Raw genomic sequence first — 13239 nt, forward strand, 5'->3', positions numbered from 1 at the left:
CCCGGCTTGGACAGTCTCGGTCGTTGTGTCCTTGGGCAAGACACTTCAAAGCAAAGTGACAATAACAAAATAAATACAAATAAATGAAATATCTGCCCTGAGATCACAGAATTGTTAGGCCTGTGAAATCACTACACTCTGAAATAAGCTGTGAAACAGACTGAGCTATTATAAAGAGTAGACTTCTGTTTCCGAAGGCATTTGAATGCACCGTTTTTTTTCTCTCTTGCCGCGGTTTCGAATTGCTTAAAGCAGCTTTACATAACTGCTCTGGCACCACACCAGAAAGCAACAGCGATTACAATCAGAGGCGCGGTTTCGGATCTCGGTGAAGAATGGCCAAAACTATCAAATCCGCTGTGACAGAGACTCTGGAGGACTTGGGAAAGGACAACTTTAAGAAGTTCTGCCACCAGCTTCTGGACCGCAGAGAACAGCCGCGCGTAAAACGCAACAAGGTGGAGGACAAAAGCCATCTGGAGGTCACAGACGCGCTGGTGTCTACTTTTACTGAGGAGAGGGCTCTGACCGTGGTTCTCGAGATCCTGAAACTGATCGGCTGCAACGACGAGGCGAAAGAACTCGGTAAGATCAACGACTGTGAGCCTAAAACCTGCACAGATGGAGGTCAGGGTTTAATGATAGCTGTTGGGATGCGTCATTTTCACTTTCATTTTTCTTATCTGACCAGAGCCTCTCGGTTGTTTTTCAGCGTATATTTAATAACAGCGAACAGAGTCACTCTTCCATACGTGTCCGAGCACGTTTTACTCCCGATCTGCAGATTAAAAGTGAAGTCAGCGGGCACGACCGAGCCTAATTAGAGCAGCTACTTTATGCGCCGTTCGCGTGTAACAATTAGAAATGTGTACGAGGAAACGTTGTGCAGAACCTACACCCTTACAGAAGGACTGCGACCTATTTTCATCGTGTGACTGTGTTGGTGTCGTTAACGCTAGCCAGAATGGGGAGATAATGCTGGCATAACTTCCGCATTTATCGGCTGTCAGAACATGGAAATGACAGACCTGGCGCCATGCGCTTGGCGCGTGCGCACAGATGAGATTTACCAGCGGGTTTGACAAGAAAACGACGGAAAACAGAATGAGTGTCAACGTAGGTTTCCCCGACAGAATTCGTCTCGTCGGGACACACGCTGGGCTGTCCAATCCACGGACAACCAGTATCCCACATTCTTGATTTTTATTCCACAAACACTTCTTATAACGACTAAATACTCTCGACATTTTGGATATTTTAGCTCTTTATACACTAAAGTTACAGGAGCATAAAAAGAATTATCAGGCAAAATATCCTTCGTTTGTTAAAATAACCTGGTCCGATACCACGTGAGAGCAATGAATATATAACTTTCTGTTGGAACTCTCTAACTGAATAGTAATGTAACGACACTCTTTTTCACAAAACTAAAACATCACTACTTCCACGTCTAATTGTCTGTAATGGATGCGAAGAAAACTGGCCCGGCCAATGCTGGCGACAAGGGGGAACACGTTTTGTGGGGGATACCTACTTGGCACAACGGCTGTCACAGTGCGCTGAAAAACCCATGCATTCTAGAGGAAGAGGTTAAAAAGGAGGGAGACAGAGAGAGATAAAGTGGTAAAGCACCTAAAAAAGGCGCAGGCTCATCAGACGTTCAGCTCCATAACTCCAGTCCCACGATAAGTCTGGACTTCGACTTCTTGAGAAATAATAATCTTATAAAATGTCCTGATAGCTCTGGTGGAGCTGAGGGATACGTCATTCCTCTGTATGAATGTGGAACTGAAGCCATAGTACGTGAAGGTCACTTGTTCTTCAAAGCCTGTAACATTACACCCATGTATGATATTTTAATATTACTGTTGTCTCTGTGTGATCCACTGAAACACCATCACAGGGATCGGACTCTAACACTGTGTCTTCATTTTTGCAGAGGAAGCTACAGGTGGAAAATCCTCGAAACCTGCTCCCACTGACGGTGAGTTTCTGCGCTGCTTCCTTCCTGACGATGGGACGAGGCTGATTTGCTGTTTTCCTTTCTTCTTTACCGACAGTTCACAGTATAGACCAGTGCTACTTTTGACAGCAACATTTGATTTAGTTTTAATCATGATTTCTGTCTAAATTCTTTTAGCTTTAGTTGACTAAATATCGGAAGATTATCGTAGACTCATTCTTCGGTTGATTAAAGTCTGTAAAGGTTTTCTGTGCTCCTACTTTCCTTGACGTCAAATGCGAAATGTGTCCATATGTCTTCTCTTCTCTTCCAAGCGTCGACATTTTGTCCTGTTTTCACGGAAACATGGAGCGTGGACGCTTTGTCTGCCCCTCCCATTCTGATTATTGGTGGCAGATCAAATTGTGCGTAAAAGGGGGGCGACTTACTGGATCGCTCCTCCCGCCTCTACACACCATTAATTAATTCTGAATGAGTTCCCGTCAACATTTTGTCCCCGTTATTATTTCCTTGAGTAGCTGTACATTTAACCAGTTGTTGTATCTAAATGTGCAACAACAGACACAAAAGCATAAAAGGCTTTTACTCGATCCAAAGAAATGAAGAAACGCAACCATGACCTGATCCTACAGTGTTTCAAAAACACATCACTGGCCCACGTCGTTGCGCTGTGCCTGCATAATCATTTTTACTCTTTTTATCTTGAAAGTGCACAAAATTCAACCTGTTTGCTATGAAACAATTTTACACAGGTTGGGTCTGAAGGCAGTTTACACACATGTATCTCCACTGGAGCCAGATAGTACTAACCTAAAGAAGAGAACTTAGTTTTTTTGTTTTTAACGATTTCTGGTCCATAAACGCATCATTTAAGTTTTTCAACCAATTAGAAACAAATGAGGTGAACTTTATTTTACGACATTTTTAAAGCATTTTAAAACTGTGAGTAGCCTTTTATCCTGTGAATAGAAGGACTTTGTTTATTCTATCAGTCCAAAACATGGTCACGTAATTATTACTATTAAAGATTGTTATTATAATAATCAACATACGTTTTTCTCTCTGCTTGTTTCAGCCTCGAGTGAGTCAGCTGGAGCAGCTGGTGGAAGTAAAACCGCAGGCGGTAGGTGAAGACCTCGCCTGTAACTGATCCTGAGTCAAAGTATAACTATGGTCAAGCGTAAAAAACAAAAACATGTCCGCTGGATTCACAGAAATTAAGTGTTTCATATTTTGTTGACATGTGCTTTGTTGTGTTCCTACACCCTCACATATGTTTAAATAGCATTAATTAGATTATATTAGCTGAAAGAGAAGCACGAGGATCAAAGTTTGAAACCTTCAGCCTACCATCAAATCTAAGACCAGTGAGCCTTATAAGGCCCCATAGATTACCATGAGATTACCATGAGATTACCATGAGATTACCATGAGATTACCATCCTCTGGTGAATAATAATCGAACAGGACCGCCTACCATGTGTTTCTCTTCAGGTTTAAATTGTTTGGATGTTTGGAGGCTCGCAGTGACGAAATAATAACTCGACCAAAATGCGATAAAGCAAAAGTAACGAGCCGGTTTAGAAAATGTAAGAAGTAGAAAGTACAGATATTTGTTTATAAATGGAGTAAAAGTAAAAAGTAGTCAGAAAAAATAAGACTCGGGTAAAATACATTTGTAGTTGTACTTCGTTACTTCTCACCGTTGTGCTCGAGGCCTTGAAACTGCCAAGCAGATGCACTCTCATGCAGCTCCTCATTTCCTGATAATAAAAGAGAAGACTGCAACATTAACTAGATACAATAATCTTTAAATGTCTGGATGGAAAAAAGGAAAGATATCATTTATGTTCTTTTTAAATAGTCGAACAAAAGAACGAATGTGTTTTTAACATTTAATGAATTTTAATTATGAAATAAGTGTGAATTTTTTTAAGCATTTTGTTATGAAAGCGGAGAATAAAGTGAATAAAAACTTCAGATGATAAACAACCGTAAACTTTTATTTCATTTCTTTCCCTTTTTTTCTCCAGGCAAGGACTTTGTGGAAAAACACAGAGTCCAGCTGACCAACAGAGTGAGCAACATCGCACCCATTTTGGATGAGCTCCTAGACAAAGAAGTTATCCAACAAGAAACTTATACCAAAATTAGAGCTCTGTCTACCACTCCGGACAAGATGAGGGAGCTCTACAATGGTCCCCTGCAAGCTAGTGCAGCCTGCAGAAAGATCTTCTATGACAGCCTTTTGGAAAATGAGAAATTTCTCGTTAAAGAGCTCAGTGAAAAGGATTAAATGTGTTGAAAAAACAGTTTTTAGGCCAAATATACGTCTACCAATATCTACCAGAACATAACATTATTACATTAAAAAGGTATAGATGCCTTTTCTTTGTGGGGGTTTTATTTTACACTTACATTTTTGTAAAAACTGTTCCTTTAATTGATCCATTTTACAGGAAAAACTATTGATATTTGAAAGTTTGATATTAAAAACTGTAAATGTTATATATGTTAAAAATGAATCAGCGATGTCATCAGCCATGTTTTTATCCAATCACGTTCTATGTTACTCGTTCCCAGGCGTGAGAGCGGGTTGAAATTGATAAATGTAAGGTGATGGTGAATGCTAGGGTCAGGGAATAAAAAGGGGAGTGCTTCAATTAAGAATCCTGAGCGTTTCATAAGGACGCAGAGGACCTTTCGCATTACTATGAATCATCTGGGGCCGTGAAGCTGTGAATGAGTTTTATCCATAAATCATCCAAAGCCTCATTAATCTGTTTTTCAATGTCATCATCTTATTGTAACTTGAAACATAGTGACAAAGATTTACTGTCCTTAAAAAAATAAACCAAAATTCAACTCTCACGTTTTTCTTGTTCATTTTGATGATTAATTAAAACGTTTTATAATTTAATCTTTGAAATAAAATCGTCATTTTTATCAAATGATTTATTCAAATAATAATGCAGTGTACATTATGGAGGGACGGGGGAGGCAGAAAATCAGAATTCATTCAAAAATATAGTAAAACACTGGGAACAATTTCTGCACAAGATTTTCAATTATGTTTTGCATTTGTTGTCCACATATGCGGACGTCACATTTTGGGTTGTCTAGACCACACTACGAAATTTTGCTCTACAAGGGCCTGATATCCACTTACGGGGACATTATCCTGCCACTGTTCTATCGAAAGTTAAAACGAATGTGCTCATATGTGAATATCAGGCCATTGTAGAGCACAATTAGGTAAAAAGATCATTCTTTGTTTTCACATTCATCACGTCCCCATCAAGCGTTCGGGTCTTAGAAAGTCACATGACTTTTTTCATGTGGCTAAACAAATATGTAAACACTTTCAACTCCTTAATCAACTTAATCTGTGAAGATTTGAGCATCAAACTTCACCCAAAGTACCTAAAAAATGAAACTCTGAATGAATCACTCTTTGGCACAACATATGGTCTGATTCATATCATCTGCTTCTAGACTGCAGAGAAAACGTGAAAAGTGCGCGCGTAATGTAAAAAAGAGGAAGTAGAAGGGAAAGGCCCGCTGCAGGTCACAGACTTTACCGCGGAGGAGGCGCTTCGGTGGTTCTGGAGATCCTGAAACAAATCGACAGCAGCGCAGAGGTAAGAATCTGCGATTAGTTTCATATTTTAAACCCGGCACAAACCGCTGCGGTAGCTCGGTGTCAGGGTTTGAAGACTGAGTGTTAGATTATTGTATCGTACGGAGCGAAACCTAACGGCTGATCGCCTAATAATGAGCAGCTACTGGAAGGACCGCTGACGTATCCGCGCATCTGTACAACAAATCAAGTTTAAAACGGAAGCAAAAATGTTTAAAAAACAAAACAAAATAAACCAAAAACTTCCCGCTCGTCTTTGCTCTTTTCTCAGTTTCACTTTCGTTCTTCTCTCGATTTTACCCCCCAGTCCCCGTTTATAACAGCTAACAGAGTCACTGATCCTTAACTGTCCGAGAACATTTTATTCCCAAATCGCAGTTTTAAAACGCAGTTTGGCGAATTTGTGCGAGTTGCCTACAACATATTTCCACGACGGTGTTCCAGCTTATAGTTGTCCCCAGTGTGATTCCACGGTGTTCCAGATGTTGCTTCCGCAGATTGATCATTTTCACTGCCTCTGACTGCAGATGTCATGCGCTTTGACAGGATTAAAGACCTCGGATGAAGAAAAACGTTGTGGAATAAGGTGCAGGTTTATGAGAGAGAGAAAGCTAAATAATACAAAAATACAATTAAAAAGCGCAGGTCTCAGCGGCTAAGAGGTTCAGCTCCACAACTCCAGTTTCACATTACAAATCAAAGTCTTGACTTCTTGTGTAATAACAATCATATAAAATGTCCTGATAGCGCTGATGGAGCTGCAGCTGCTTCATTCTTCTGTGTAAATGTGGAGCTGAAGCCATTATACGTGACGGCTGTGAGGGTCGCTGAGTTTAACCTCCAATAGTTCTTTAATGCCTGTAACATGACACCCATGTATGGTATTTTAATATCACTGCTCTTAGCACCATCACACATTCATCACACATCAAACTCTAACACTGTGTCTTCCTCATCTCCGCAGAGAACGCTACAGGTGGACAGTCCTCAAAACGTGGTTCCAGTGACGGTGAGTTCCGTATTGTTGATCAAAATGACGTATATAAGCTTAAATGTTAGTCTAAATGATTGTGCCGTGAGCTTTGACTATAGAACTACAAGAGTGGAAACTCGTCTTTATTGTCCCAAAATATAAAAACAACAGAAAAAAGCCGTAAAAAAGGAAACAAATGCAGAGAATAACATTCTCAGTATTTAAGAAAATGGATAACGTGCTGAGTTGTTGTTTTTTGCAGATTTGCAGCTTTTAATTTTAAAAGCTGGAAACTAATGAAAGCTGAAACGATTTCAATCAAAGGAAGCCTTTGAATAAACATCATGGTTTCTGTGTGAAGGGAACATTTTCTCAGCTATTCTCACAGTTGTAATCAGCACATTGGTTATAGGGCAGCGTGCTGTTTTTATTAGCAATGTTTTATTAGCAATAGATCGAATAAAATAAAGAAAAGATAACCTAATCCTGAAATGAGCTTAACTATGTATGTCCAGTGGAGCCAAATATTAATAACCTAAAGAAGAGCCATGATTTAGTTGGTTTTAATGTTTTCTGGTGCATCAGCCCATCGTTTGTTGTTTTCAACCAACTGGAAACAAATAAGGTGCACAGATTTAAAACTGAGTAGCCCTTCATCCTGTGGACAGAAGGAAGTTGTTTATATTCTATCAGTGTAAAACATCATCATCAGTATTAATCATAGTTTTTCCCTCTGCTTGTTCCAGCTGGAGCATCTGGTGGATGTACAATGGCAGACGGTAGGTGCAGCATGAAGTCCTCTCCCTGTAACTGATCCTGACTCAAACTAGAACTTAGCCTGAGGTCAAGAGTAATGAAAAAAAAAGATGTGTGCACTGTGAGGCACAGAAATGAAAATAAGTCTTTGAGATGCAAAAGAGAGCTACAAAAACCTTCTTGAAAGCAAATTTGCTGCAAAGATTTTTTGGTCTGCCTGGACTTGTATGAAAACCATAGCAGGGTTTCAAACTCCCCAGAGCAGCAGTCAGGTCATTTTAGATGGTTTTAATTCAGACAGAGATTTTGCAAATGCTTTAAATATGTTTTATGCTCGTTTTAGTTCTTCTGATTTTAGCGAGGATATTTTGGAACTGAAACAGAAACTGAGAGATACTCAGCACTTTATCATTGAACTCAGCGATGTCAAAAAGGCCTTTCATACAGTCAATGTGAACAAGAGCCAGGGTCCTGATAATATTAGTGGCCGCCTAATTAAATCTTGTGCTGACGAACTCAGTCCTATATTTCAGGCTATTTTTAATAAATCCTTGCAAACACAACATGTGCCCTCTCTTTGGAAAGAAGCAGTCGTGGCTCCGGTCCATAAATCTAGTCGTCCAACAACTCTAAACGACTTCAGGCCTATTGCCCTCACGTCAGTTGTAATGAAAGTCTTTGAAAAAAATCATCAGAAATGTGATTATGAAAGAGACTGAACATCAGCTGGATCCAATGCAGTTTGCATACAGGCCCAATAGAGGAGTGGAGGACGCACTTTTGACTTTACTAAATCTGATTCTTAAACATGTAGAGAGTAAAGGAACTTTTGCAAGACTTCTTTTCATTGATTTTTCTTCAGCTTTTAATACAATACAGCCCCATATTTTAATTAAAAGACTTTTAGAACAGTTTGAAATCAGGAAAAACCTGCTGGGCTGGATTTTAGATTTTTTAACTGACAGCTCACAAAGAATGAGAATAAATGGGGTTCTGTCTGACCCAGTGTTCTCCTCTACAGGTTCTCCTCCAGGGTGTCTCTTATCGCCCTTATTATTCATTCTCTATACAAACATGTGTCAGAGCAGATATGAAAACAGGGCCATCATTAAATATGCAGATGACTCTGTTATTGTCAGCTTACTGAAAGAGGGTGAAACTAACCACGGTCCAGTCATTGATGGCTTTGTTCAGTGGTGTGAGGAGTCTTATCTCCAGCTGATCATATCTAAAACAAAAGATATGGTTGTTGATTTTAGGAAACAACAAAATGGGCACGCAGTCACTTTAATTAAAGGTCAGAAAATAGAGCAAGTACAATCATATAAATATCTTGGGACCATAATCAATGAAAAACTGAACTTTGATCAAAATTGCAAATCAGTTTGTAAAAAGGGTCACCAGCACCTTTATTGCCTTAGGAAACTTGCTCATTTCCACATTGACCAAAAAATGTTAACTTTGTTTTATCGTTCTTTTATTGAGTCTGTTTTATCCTTTTGTTTGGTTGCATGGTTCGGTCAGACCTCTGTCACAGAGAAAAACTCTAAATCAGATAGTGAGATGGTCCAGTCGTCTGATAGCTGAGCCACAGTCTTGTTTAGCCTCCCTGTACTCTAAGCAGGTACAGAGGATGGCTTTATCAATCCTTAAAAATGGTTCCCATCCTCTAAGGGGTGAATTTCAGCTTCTTCCCTCAGGACGGAGGTTTGTATTTCCCAGATGCAGGACAAAGCGTTATAAAAATAGCTTTGTCCCCGTTGCTGTCACTGAATTAAATAAGAACGGTTTTTGATTCGAAATATTAAATTACTATATATGTGCCACAGGGAGGTTTATATCTTTATTAGGTATGTGTGTTTTTGAAGGGATGCCAAATGCTATCATTTTTTTCTGTAAAGCAAATTTACCTTTATACCCATGGGTATAAATAAAGTGACCTTGACCTTGAGATTTTGATGACGTGTGCTTTGTGGTGTTCCTGCAGTCTAATGTATGTTAAAATAGCACCATTTAGATTAGCTTAGCAGAAAGAAAAGCACGAGGATACAGCTGTCCCAGATGGGCGTACCCACTGTGGGTTCATGAAGTTCTCCAGATGCCTGGAGAACATGCTTGTTCATATTCTGGCCAAAAGTTTAAAATATTTTATCCTCTGTAATGGAAAATGTCTAAAAATAAAAAGAAGTATCATTTTAGCCAGCTCCTGATTTTAAAATTCTGCACTCAGCTGTTTGGTCTCCAAAATCAATGAAATGCAGCCAGCTGCTGCTCCTTTTCCATTCTTGCTTGTTTCTTCACTTTTCTGTGGTGCTCTGAGTACCTGGTCCGTACCACTACACTCGCTGTTCGCCCCCTTCCTTTATTCACATAACTGTCTGATCCTTATCTGTCCCTGCATGCCATTGGTCACACGGTGTGCCCATCAAAGCTGCTGGTTGCATGGATTCTCTGCAGGGCTGAGTGGTCGAGGCTGAAGAGTCGGCTTTTGTCATTTGCTACAAAGAATGAGCTCTTTGTGTCGGCTCGTTTGTGAATGACACATCACTAAACCCTAAGTTCGGCTGTGGTGCTGCAGCATGAGGACAGAAATCACTTAAAAATAAATCAGAATAATTTCTCTTGTGAGCACAGGTGGCTTCTGTAAAGGTTATGATCAGCTGACCGACGCTGCTACTATTTGTGGATTTAGCCAACTGAACTCAGCAGGCTTATAAGCAGATGTTCCATGAGCTGTGATGGCTGATTTCCAATTCAATTCAATTTTATTTATATGGCACTGAATCAACGATTGCCTCAGTGTTCTTTAGTATGAAGAATGAAGCTGCTGTTAAGGTGGAATTCAGTATCATTACCAACCATTCCCAAAGTCAGGAGTGCTGCTGCTAAAAACCCAGGACAGGTCTGGGCTGAGACAAAAATCTGTGGCGGCTCATCATGATGGGTCTGTCTGTCTAAAAAACCTGGACCCCCCATGGCTGACAACCAAGATCATGTGAAGTACCCTCTGAAAGTCGGCTAAAAGATGTGAATGAAGCATCCAGCAGCGAGCGAAAGCAGCTCATTAGATTCTCTGTAATAAAAGAGGAAACTGCAACATTAACTTGACTCTTGGAAATTCAGTAAACACAATAATGTTTCAATGTCTGGATGAAAAAGTGAAAGACATCATTTATGTTCTATTTTTAACATTTAATGAATTTTAATTATGAAATAAGTGTGATTTTTTTAAAGCATTTTGTTATGAAAGCTGAAAATAAAGTGAATAAATTTTCACATGATAAACAACCGTAAACTTTTATTGTCGTTTCTTTCCTTTTTTCTCCAGGAGAGGACTTTGTGGACAAACACAGAGTCCAGCTGATCCAGAGAGTGAGCAACATCGCACCCATTTTGGATGAGCTCCAAGACAAGAAAGTTATTGACCAAGAACAATATGACAAAATTAGAGCTCTGCCTACCTCTCAGGACAGGATGAGGGAGCTCTACAGTGGTCCCCTGAAAGCCAGTGCAGCCTGCAAAAAGATCTTCTATGACAGCCTTTTGGCACATGAGAAATTTCTCGTTGAAGACCTTTCAAAGAAGTAAATGTGTTGGAAAAAAAACACATTTTTAGACCAAATGTACACGATCTACCTGAACATAACATGTTTACATTAAAAAGGTGGAGATGTCTTTTCTTTGTGGGGGTTTATAAAAAAGGCTCCTGTGCTTTAATTTAGAAAATTGTTCTGCTATGTGGTGCCTTTGCTCCTCAGTGACTCTCCTTTAATTGATCCATTTTACATGAAACACTTTGGATATTTAAAATTTTTATATTAAAAATGTAAATTGTATCATTTAAAAATGAACTGACGATGTCATCAGCCACGTTTTTATCCATGACTCAAACTGTCATAAATTTATTTTCAGATTTCATTATCTTCTATAAAGAAAAACATAATGCAAACATTTATTGTCCTTAAAAATAAACCAGAATTAAACTCGAAGAATTCGTTTTGGTGAATAATTAAAAGAATTTAATAAATTGACCTTTGAAACTGGCTAAACAAATATTTAAACACTTTAAAGTCACGATCCTCCTCAATCAACTTACTTTGTAATGAATCTGCAAAGCTTTGAGCATCAGACTTCACCTAAAGTACCTAAAATGAAATCAGGATCATTTACATGATGTCACTGGCCTTAATTACTGATTCATTAATGTGTGTATTAGCCTTTTGTTGCAGCTGATTTGAATTTGTTATATAGTGTTTGGTGACTGTATCTATATTCAAACTGTACATATTTTTAAATTTGCATTTTTTAAAATGTAAAACAACCCTCAGGACTCTCCTCTGGCATCAAGTCAAATGGCAGATTTTAAATTCTAGTGTAATGAGTATTGCACTGTGCCTGTTTGCAGTAAAAAGGGTTTGAATGATATATCTACCTGAGCTTCCCAAAACAAGATATCAAACACGGTTTAGAAATTAAACATAACTCTACTTTTCCTCAGTTCTCCTCCCTCTTCTTTGAACCTGTTTTCTAGTTTTTCGGCAAAGTCATTTATTGCATCATTGCAAGAAATATGATGTCCACTCGTCTCCTGTGCCACTGAAGATATCAAGTAGTTATTTATTCATTAGAGCTTGGAACTCCGTTCTGTGGATACAATGAAGTTATCATTGCTTTGGGGGATTCGGGAAGGCTCTCCTTCTCTGTAGGCAGCGCATTTCCATCAATATCAGCCTCTTGGCAAAATGCCCTTTTCTGGTTTGCACCCTGTTCTGGTCGAGTACGACGGCTTCAGTCTCCATTTGTTCACATATCTCTTTTACTGAGACCTGTGCATCTTTGAAATGCGTTGCCCCATAACTGATTACATTTTCTTTGATTTTCTGAATGAAACAAATAAAAAATAAAATAAGATATAATATTATGCACATATATATATTATGTATATATTTAATTTTGTTTTGATCACTGATATTGAAACCATTTTTTAAATTAGGCTAGTGAAGTTGTTGTTGGTTTCTTATCAGTTGCACTTCTCCATGGATGGTGCTATCAACAGCCGCCTACTGTGAGTGTGAGGTCTTGTTACTATGCTGGTACTGCTGTTGACGGTGCTGCAGCAGCAGTCCTTACAGCTAACATGTTGGTTAATTTGACACATTTTGCTTTATGTAACCTGTTTGGCTTCTATGCCTTGTCCAAGCCGCTGTTTATATTTATGTTTATATTTTGAATTTATTTACAATTACAGTTTTCAAAAAATTCTGACCGTAAACAGCTTTCAAAGCTTTGATATTATTTGAGAATATATATCAGGTGATGGAATTTAATTTAAAGGTTTCTATGTCCCATTGAGCTATTTGCACTAACTAGTGACAGTAAAAAGGTAACACAGTTGTAATTTTGATCTCAAATTTCTGAGAGAAATAACTGAATTTAAAACATGGCAGACCTCAGGCCAGATTTAATTGGTAGACATATATACATGCAATATGAAATTTATTATCCCAGATAGTCTAAGGGCTGGTGTAATGTTTTTCTGCTAAAAAGAAACATGGTCTGACTCCTACCTAACTACATAAAGAGCAACTGAAGGTTAAACGCAGCTAATATGTCCTGTTTTAAGCCAGGCACTTACACCTCTGCTCCCCTGCGTCTCAGCCACCATCGCTCTGGCAGCAAGAGCGCTAGAGCCAGAGCAGGGGAGAGGTGGAACAAACCACTTTGGGAGGGGGGAGGGGTTATCTATACTTTTGTTGTTAAAATGTTACGTCTCAACCAAGTACAGTACTGTATGCTTTTTATATTTTTAGCAGTGTGTCACACAAACAGCAAATATTGTCAAAAAAGTAAGAAATCTTTGGGGGTGCTTTGATTCATTTTGGGGGTGCTTTGATAGCCCAAAAATGG

At 38.9% G+C, this 13239-nt stretch overlaps 1 protein-coding gene across 1 annotated transcript; it reads left to right on the forward strand.

The window, feature by feature from the left end:
• The first annotated feature begins 239 nt into the window (after positions 1–239).
• On the forward strand, positions 240–11205 carry pycard (PYD and CARD domain containing). The gene is made up of 8 exons (XM_087847993.1): positions 240–585; positions 1940–1984; positions 3039–3086; positions 3997–4256; positions 5511–5604; positions 6568–6612; positions 7323–7355; positions 10661–11205. Exons 1-8 carry the CDS (start codon positions 336–338, stop codon positions 10918–10920), a joined length of 1035 nt encoding a protein of 344 aa, XP_087704119.1. The 5' UTR covers positions 240–335; the 3' UTR covers positions 10921–11205.
• Positions 11206–13239: the final 2034 nt, after the last annotated feature.

This window comes from Neolamprologus brichardi, chromosome 11, assembly GCF_056152115.1.
Source record: "Neolamprologus brichardi isolate AB-2024 chromosome 11, ASM5615211v1, whole genome shotgun sequence".
NCBI classification, from domain to species: domain Eukaryota; kingdom Metazoa; phylum Chordata; class Actinopteri; order Cichliformes; family Cichlidae; genus Neolamprologus; species Neolamprologus brichardi.